Consider the following 9,100-nt stretch of genomic DNA (forward strand, 5'->3'; position numbering starts at 1 on the left):
ATCAGGAGAATTAAAACCACTAGAAATTCCGTAATGGAAATGGGAGAGCTTATCTGTTGATTTTGTATCTAGTTTACCCAAGACGAGTCGTGGACACGATGCTGTGTGGGTCATAGTAGATCGACTCACCAAATCTGCTCATTTTATTCCGGTAAATATGAAATATAAAATGGAGAAGTTAGTAGAGTTGTATATCAAAGAGGTAGTAAGATTACATGGAATTCCTTCCAGTATTGTATCAGACAGGGACCCGAGGTTTACTTCGCGATTTTGGACAAGTCTGCATGAAGCATTGGGGACAAAGCTGAAGCTCAGTTCAGCTTATCATCCTCAAACAGATGATCAGACTGAACGAACCATTTAGACTCTAGAAGATCTACTCCGGGCGTGTTTTATAGAGCAACAAGGCAGTTGGATGGAATGTTTGCCATTGATTGAATTTACTTACAACAACAGCTACCAAGCCAGCATTGGTATGGCTCCTTTTGAAGCTCTATATGGGCGGAAGTGCAAAACTCCTCTTTGTTGGTACGATGATGGAGAAGCAGTACTCCTTGGGCCTGAAATGCTACAATAGATTACCGAACAAGTGAAATTGATTCGAGAGAAAATAAAAGCGTCCCAGGATAGGCAGAAGAGCTATTATGACAGAAAGAGAAAGCCATTAGATTTTCAAGAAGGAGAACATGTGTTTTTGAAGGTTTCTCCTATAACTGGAGTCAGAAGAGCTCTCAAATCTAGGAAGTTGACGCCCAAGTATCTAGGTCCGTATCAAATTTTGAAGAAGTTTGGGCCTGTAGCTTATCAAATCGCTTTACCTCCGAGCTTATCGAATTTGCACCCTGTGTTTCATGTCTCTCAACTGAGACGATACAACCCAGATCCATCACGTGTACTCGCACTGGACGAAGTACAAGTGAAGGATAACCTCACCTATAAAGCACAACCTCAGAAGATTACTGATCGAAGAATGAAGTCGCTGAGAGGAAAAGAGATCGCGTTGGTGAAAGTGCAGTGGGGACCAACGAGGGTGATTCAAACTGGGAGTTAGAGGATAGGGTTAGAGAATTGTACCCAAGTTTGTTTCTAAAGTAGTTAATTTCAGGGACGAAATTCCTTAAAGGGTGGGAGTATTGTGACATCCTAGAATTTCTACCCGGAATTTTGTAAGTGTTATATTTTAAATAATTATATATATATATATATATATATATATATGTATTATTCAGTGTATATATAAATATTATTGGTAGAAGTATGTACATTGGGGGAACAACACGCGGGTTAGACTAATTAACGAAGAGTAATCCATAACAAGACAGTTATAGATTAATTCACAATTAATTAGTCTAAAAATTATTTTTTTGTGTGCAACTTAGAATTTAATAAAACCAACCTCTGAACCATGTGCAGGGTTTCATTCTAAGCGTTTTGATATATATATTGCCTACTTTCGAAAATGGGCCTCGACGGGTGCAGAGAAATGCGAGGAACTGGAACCAGAGAGATGACACGCAAACCGAGGCAGAATTTCAGCATCCAAAAGGTCAAAATTTTTCTCCTTTGTGGCTGAGTATGAAGTCAAATAAAGGGATAAAGGTGGGCCCTTATTGCTCCACTTAAAATGGGACATGTGGCATTACTAAAAAAAAAGGAAAAGAAAATCTGTTTTTACAAAAAAAACAGCCCAAAATCTTCTCTCTCTTCATTCAGAAATTTCAGCAGCTCTTCTTCTCCCTTCCACGTAGCTTTTCTTCTTCCTTCTTCTCCACCATTGAAGCCTCCATTGAAGCTCCAAAATTGCTCATCATTTCTACTCCAAATTGCAAAGAGAAGCCATTTTCGGAGTCTTGAAGCACACCTCTACTTCGTGGGGCTTCAAATTTCAGGTATGGGTGGACTTCTTCTCACATGAAATTCGTGGGTGTTGGGTTTTTGGGAGTTATGATGGGTAGTTCTACTAAGTTTTTGCCTTAGGGTAGTTATTTGTGAAGGAATTTGTTGAAATCATGCTAAACTTGACATGTTTGATGTGAGTAAAGCTACCCATTCTGTTTTAGGGTTTTATGATGATGCTTTGTGATATTTGTATGCTGAAATTGTTGATAGAAAACTGGTAGAGATGATGGGGAGAGTTAACTTAGGGTTAAATGTGAGAATGATAATGTTGTAGGTAGAAAAGTGTGAGATTTTGAGGGTTAGAGAAGCCAAATTTGGGGTTAGTGGAAATTGGAGTCTAAAGTGAGTTGATCCTAGTTTAAAATGTCAATTAGGACTTGTAGAAAAGCTTGAGCAGAGCAAATAAGAAAAAAATGAGTGACAAATGTGAAAGAAAAGAGCCATTTCTTGGGTGAATTGGGTGTTGAGAGGTCAAATTTTGAATCGGTGGAGTTTCACCTTAAAACCAGTTTGAGCAAGTCTAAATCAATGTTATAGACTTGATTGAGATGAGAGTTTACCCCAAAATTATCCAATTCTCATTTTCACTCTTCAAACCTTGAAAATTCACTAAATTGAGGGGTTTTGGATACCTATATTTTGATTTGCCTTGGTCTGAAGTTTGCTTTTGGTTTAAATATGATTTATACACGATTTAGGACTTGTAGGATCCAATTTGAGCAAAATTGGATGTGGGCAAGTTGGATTTTGAAATCTGTCATTATATGCAGAACAATGCTGTCAAAATTGTGCAGCAGTTTTTTTACATAGTGCAGAAAAATGCTTATGCATTGCTAGTCACAGGAAGGGTAGTACATCTCGGGTTCTAGGCATTTTCTTGCAGATCCCAACGGTCAAAATTTATATTTCTGTATTAGGAACCTCCATCAAAAGTTTCAACGCGATCCAATGGTTAACAAATCGGAACGAAGAGAATGTTACTAAGTAAATTTTGCCTATTATGCAGAAAAATGGTGGTGCAGTGCAGGTCAGGGGAAAAAGTAGTATATATCGTGTTCTGGATATTTTCTAGAAGATCCCAACGGTCAAAATTTAGATTTCTGTATTAGGAACCTCCAGTAAACATCTCAAGGCGATCCAACGGTTAGCGAATTGGAACGAAGAGAATGTTACTGAGGTATTTTCATGATAAATGAGATCGAAATGTTTGGATGTTGTGGAAGCTTGGAGGGGTTGATGGGGACCCGGTGCTGAGAGGAACGAGGATAAGGGCTACGTAGGAGTGCGTGAGCTCAGTTGAAAGGTGGGCAAGTGGGGATGGTGTGTTTATGTTTGACTTGTGGAAGTGGGAGAGTTGATTTGCGCCATCGCCCGATCGCCACCTAGTACCAGATATGACGGGTACCCCATAATCCACTAAGCTTGATGTGAGAAAGCGTGGAAGAGTCAGTCTTCCTACTTTTGTTTGTTGACCACAGAGTGGTACCTGGAGATATGTCGCGGGGGTCAGGAGACCTTGGGGACGTCAGGTGGGGTGCTATTGCCCAAAACCAAGCCTGACCAATCCCGACCCACCCCGGGCATAGTCAGTCAGTGAGAACCTGTGACGTACCTAAACAGGCGAGCTCCTGGCAGTCAACCAATAAAAGAACAAAGTCCATGAAGCAAGGAGGCTTGTGTGGCGGCTGGCCAGCTATGTATCTTGGGTGGTATCTGGAAAATAGCCTCTAGTAATCAATTACCATTTGTGGGTAATCAATTACAGGGATTAAAAATGGAGACATGATGTTAAATGGCCTCTGGTAATCGATTACCAAGGGTGTGTAATCGATTACACAGGGTGATAGGGCACTGATAATCGATTATCAGTTGGGTGTAATCGATTACACAGTGTTACCTGCTACTGGTAATCGATTACCATTTAGGTGTAATCGATTACACAGCGTAATTTTTAGTTTCCCATGTGCAAAGATTGTGTAATTTGTTTTTGGGCACTGGTAATCGATTACATACTTTGGTAATCGATTACCAGAGAGGAAATCCCTGGAAAAAGACATTTTGACTATGCGTAGCCGTTATGGGACGCATTGTATTATTACCTGTAGTTAGATTTCTTGTGAAAGAGTCTACCCTCTTTCTTTTACCTCTTGTAGATCGCGATGGCAGCGCAGTTGACCCATGATCGCATGATGATGGAGTTCCTAGAGGGTGTTTGGGAGACCCTCGAAGGCAATGAGAGGTGCCGATTCCGTGGCACAATTCGACTCACTGCTACTTCATTAGTACATCCGGAGGAACCCACACACACACTTCAGTAGCCTGTGGAGTGGATACTACCTGCACCTACTCCATATCGACTAGTTGAGCCGGTTCAAGTGATAGAGGTGTCATCCTCTGAAGAAGATCTTGAAGAGGACCCAGAGGAGTTACCTCCTGAACCTGCTGTGGAGGCCCTTGACTTCCCAGAGGATGATGAGGACCCACTTCCTGATGTTGATTCTCCAAAGGATGTTATGTCAGCATCTGAGGCAGACTCTACAGAGGAGAGCGGCCCTGGAGGGACAACGAATAATGATGACTCTTCATCATAGCAGACGGCTCCTTAGACTAGGCGTACATACTTTTTGTGGGTGGGTGTATCTAGTTCAAACTGCTAGGTTTACTCTTTTGATTTTTGGGTGGGTAGACCTATTGTATAGAAATTTTGATGGTTGTATATATTGTGGTTGAAGCCACCACAGTTGTTACCTTTGCTCTGGATGTCACTATGTTATTTTGCAAACTCCCATATTTTGGACAGTTTTAGATGAGAAATATAATTATGTTTAATCTTGTTATTTGAAAAGGAAATGTTAGCAAACTTTATTTGAAAAGAGTTTACCGACCACATCTTATTATTTTTCACGTGACGACCTAAAATGATGGCTGGTATATTTTCTTTTGAAAGAGCAAACTAGTTCAGAGGTTATGTATGATCAGAAAGAAATGAATCCAAATAGAGTTGTGAACTGGCCATTCAGGACTCTATAGTGATGATTTTCCTTCTGAATTTAATTACCATGAAATGAATAACAGTGCGAAAAAAAAAAGAGAGAGAAAAGAAGAAAAAAATTTGCCATGGTTTCTGTTATTTAATTTATTACTATTAAACCAGTCATTATTTAGGGACGCCACACGCTCGGCGCGTCATCAGCTCGCTCAGCGAGTCGTTTGTCACCTTCCAGGCTTAGCGCGAGTTTGGCACTGAGCGAAAATTCACTTACTTGCGCTAAATGCAAGAATGGCGCTAAGCGCGACATCAAGGTCAGTGAGCCCTTTTTAAACCTGACTTGCGGAGACTGAATAGGTCTGAATAGAGAGCACTAAATAGTCATAAGAGCTTGAAGAGTGAAATACACAGAGGCAAAGAACAGAGCAAAGGAGTCATGTTTTGATCTTTTAGGAAGATATGTGAGTTTTTGAGTGATTGTGAGGTTCCTAGAAGTGGAGGAGACATCCCCACTCTTTTGTAAGCAAGCAATTTCTCTTAATTCCTCTTCTTCATTGTAAAAGGAGCCTCCTTGCTATGGAAGTCTAAATCCTCAGTTGGGGATTCTTGCTGAGTAATTGATGTAAACTCTTTCCCTATCTAATTAAGGTTGTTTTATGTGTTCATTATTTCTATCAGTACTTTATTATTGCATGCTTGTGGCTTGATCACCCATATGTGTGTACAGTTAGGGGCTTTAGCATTGAAAGATGTATTGTCTCCTTAGAACTTGATATAGCAGGATTAGGTTACCAAATGTCTGGACACGGAGTGCGGTAATTTAGTTTTCATTATGTTGTGATCATAAAGTTGTTCAATTAAGCTAAGTTCAACAAGAGACATCTGCGAACGAAGTTTAATTAGAATTAGGCTAAACTCATGAGACATCGATGTTTATTACTTGAGTCTTCAACATAGAACACATAAACATGTTTAATTAGAGAAACATCCTTAATTGCATCAATTTGCTCAGTAAGAGGACCCAACGCCTTTAGATATTTGTTTTCACACTTACTTGCTCACGTTTATTGCTTTGTAATTAGAATAGAACATATTTTTACTTTCATTCACAATCATGATTTCTATTTGCAAATGCCTGCTTATTGAACAAACCTTTACCAAATGAACAAGTTCCCTGAGTTCGATACTCAGTTCACACCATTTTAATTATTTACTTGACGACCTGGTGCACTTGCCGGTAGATTTCGCATCCACACAAACAAGTAGTATCCCGGAGCGAGAAACATGCATCTAATGCACTTTACAGTTTTAACATCACCAACTGTATTCTATGACTTAGTTAGTTAGCACCCATCTTAGTTTCATTCTCTTAGCTCCATGACTAATGCCTTTGTTTGTTATAGCTTAGAGCTTCCTTTCTAAGCATTTATTTGTCCAACCATAGTCTTTATGGTTAGTATTAATCTCAATTTTGAACTTTGAGAATACGATATTCCTAGACCACTATAAGCTCACCATATTTTTTTAACTAAGTGTTAATTGAAGATTGACTTTGGCAATTGCATGCTAGCTTTCAAACTCGTCCGAGAACTCATCGTCTCATTAAGAATATGCCACTTGTTCTGGACTGTTTGATCTTTTTATGTTAGTGTTTAAGCCACTTGCCCTATTCTTCAACATTGATGTTTTGATCACACTTGTAAAAACTTTTTGTCATGAAGGCTTTAAACTTAATTCTTAGTGGTTTTAAGTAGAGCTTTATACCTGCAATTTAGCACTCCCTTCAAATTGGCTTGCAATATTAATGTTAACACTGTGTAAAGGAGTTTGTTTTTCATTCACCTACTTTGACATTAATGGTGAAAATAATTATGTAATTCTAATGACTAATTTTTGTCATGTTCTCCCAATGTTTAAAACTGTTTGATGAATGTACTTGTGTCATTTTGAAGTAACTGTACACTGGACTATTGTGTGTGTTGATGAATATGCTTTGGAACAACATTTATATGTTTGTTTCAGCTTATGTTTCTGCTACTTAACAGTTTTATTTGAAATCATTTTTCTTTCGAATATATGTCTAGTTAATAGATTAACAATTCTACCAATCGCTAAGAATGAACTGGCGTTCATCATGACTGCTAATTGAATGCCAATTTTGTTATATCATTGTATAATAATCTGCTTAAATATCATGCTTGAATGTGAATTATGTCAGAATTAACAAATGAAGATCACGAACAGTGCTGCAAAATGGCCAAGATCACGTTGAAGGTCACGGTTGCATCATAGGCTATTTTAAACACTGTTAACGTCAAGGACCAGGTCATCTTCATTTTGATTTAATTAACATATCATTATTTTTTTGTTTTGTGCAACTAACCAACCTATTTTTCTCATTCTAATGTTTTATCTATTTGAAATATAGATTTACGGTGAACTTAGTAGGTCATTTGTTGTGAGGTGGAAAGACGTACTTAACAGTTTCTGGCATTTGCTTGACAAGGATGAAAATTTGCATATCGTTCTCTACAATCAAGATTTGGACAAACCAACCATTGTAGCAGGGTCAACAACACTAAGAAATTTCTATCACATGATCAGAGATCATTAAGTGTCATTTACCCATTATGGTAAGAGTGTATTCTTTCTCATTGTATTCAAGAGTAGTAGCCATCCAAAATCATTCCCAAGATGGAACTCATTATACCATCAAGTGCCAAATTCTATCACTTCCAACGTGCTTCTCACTCGGCACAAAATTACTTGCAGCAGCCTGGTAAGCAACTTTGCAATTTACTTGCCAGCAATTCTTTATCTTTCAAGTTTTAAATTTCATATATTTCTGACATAATATTATTCTTAATATCAGGACGTTCCAAGCACCATGTATTATTTTCTTAAAGACAAAGGCTGGACTCATTTGAATTTGGAGGACATTGCAGAATGTTGGATTATGTTCAATCACTGAAGAAAGACAGCTAAAATTGGAGCTGGATGAAAATATTTTTGTGAAACCCAGTCCTTCAAAGCTGGCATGGAAATTGTCTTCGAATTCCCTTATTCAACAGTTAACTATGTTTTATTTTGGTCATGTTTATGAATTAATTTCAAAATTATTAGGACTTGGAACATTATTCCTTTTAGTTATGCTTTTGCTACAAACAATTTGTCGAATATTATCCCTTTATTAGTTACCAGTTTCTTATATAATAGTTATTTTACTATGTGATATGAACCTTCGTTGCACAAAGGCTGACTTAGGATCGTCTAGGATTAAACCTTGATGGAAAATGTGGAAATTGATTAAGGAAAGGATGGAAAATAAGGTGGTTAATTTCGTGGGTCTTGATAAGGTGGTTCTTGGCATAAAATGGAATAATGAGATGAGAAAACGTAGGTTAAGTGGTGGCTGGACATAAATATAGAAATGACAATAACTCAAGCTACAGGGCTCCAAATCAGGTGATTCCAAAACAAGGTGAAAGGTCTCGTCTTGAAATTCAATTTAGGCTCAAGAATCACTTAATTTGAGTGCGTAAAACGGGAGTTAGGGCCACAAGATAATTCTGGGCAGAAGTGGATTTTCTGGAATTGTGGTTTGAAAGAACAAGGTTGAAGATGAAAGGAAGGAAAGAATCACTCTTTCCGGCGAGGGCAACACACAAAGGTTGTGAAACTCCTTTGATACAACCAGGGTGTTCTTGAATCACTCAATAATTTAGGAGAATCACTCTCACTAAGATAAAAGAGATAAACTCTAATTTTCTGAATAAAACTCAACTTGTGTTTATTGATAAAATGGTTTAGTTTATATAAAAGCTTTACATCAGATTTTAGTAATGACCCACTAACCTAGGATTAAAATAACTTAATGCCATTAACCTAGGGAATTAAAAGAACTTAATGGCTGAGTGTAACTGAAATTGTGGCAACCAAAAGTCACCCCCAACAGCCAACAAGTCAGCCACCATTTGGTCTCCCAAAAGGTTGATGCCTAGGTTGCCAATTGGGCCCTTATTACAACTTGAACTAAACCTAACTAAAGCCCTTTTAGTTGATTAACCCAAAACATATTTTTGGTCAGCCAACTTTACAAGGATTGGGCCATTATTTAGACAAACTAAACACTTTAAAATTGAGACAAAGTGGGGCCATTTAGTCCTCCTCCATTTGGGCCATGATACAACTCACAACCTTGGACTTTTCTCC

At 38.1% G+C, this 9,100-nt stretch overlaps 1 protein-coding gene and 1 long non-coding RNA gene across 2 annotated transcripts; both read left to right on the forward strand.

The window, feature by feature from the left end:
- The first annotated feature begins 215 nt into the window (after nucleotides 1-215).
- LOC113001665 (uncharacterized) lies at nucleotides 216-1,051 on the forward strand. Its single transcript, XM_026128563.1, has 2 exons — nucleotides 216-278; nucleotides 701-1,051. The coding sequence occupies exons 1-2, from the start codon at nucleotides 216-218 to the stop codon at nucleotides 1,049-1,051; spliced, it is 414 nt and encodes a 137-aa protein (XP_025984348.1).
- A 680-nt stretch (nucleotides 1,052-1,731) lies between these two features.
- On the forward strand, nucleotides 1,732-7,917 carry LOC121174925 (uncharacterized). Its single transcript, XR_005891650.1, has 4 exons — nucleotides 1,732-1,889; nucleotides 7,107-7,213; nucleotides 7,317-7,667; nucleotides 7,761-7,917. It is a non-coding gene; the product is annotated as an uncharacterized lncRNA (long non-coding RNA).
- Nucleotides 7,918-9,100: the final 1,183 nt, after the last annotated feature.

The sequence above is a fragment of the Glycine max genome, chromosome 5 (assembly GCF_000004515.6).
Source record: "Glycine max cultivar Williams 82 chromosome 5, Glycine_max_v4.0, whole genome shotgun sequence".
Lineage (NCBI taxonomy): Eukaryota > Viridiplantae > Streptophyta > Magnoliopsida > Fabales > Fabaceae > Glycine > Glycine max.

What these genes read in the sequence shown, in the direction of transcription:
- LOC113001665 (XM_026128563.1), top strand. Translation starts at nt 216, where the DNA reads ATGGAATTCCTTCCAGTATTGTATCAGACAGGGACCCGAGGTTTACTT. An exon ending in TACTTCGCGATTTTGGACAA is followed by an intron (nt 279 to 700) that starts GTCTGCATGAAG and finishes GTGTTTTTGAAG; the next exon opens with GTTTCTCCTATAACTGGAGT.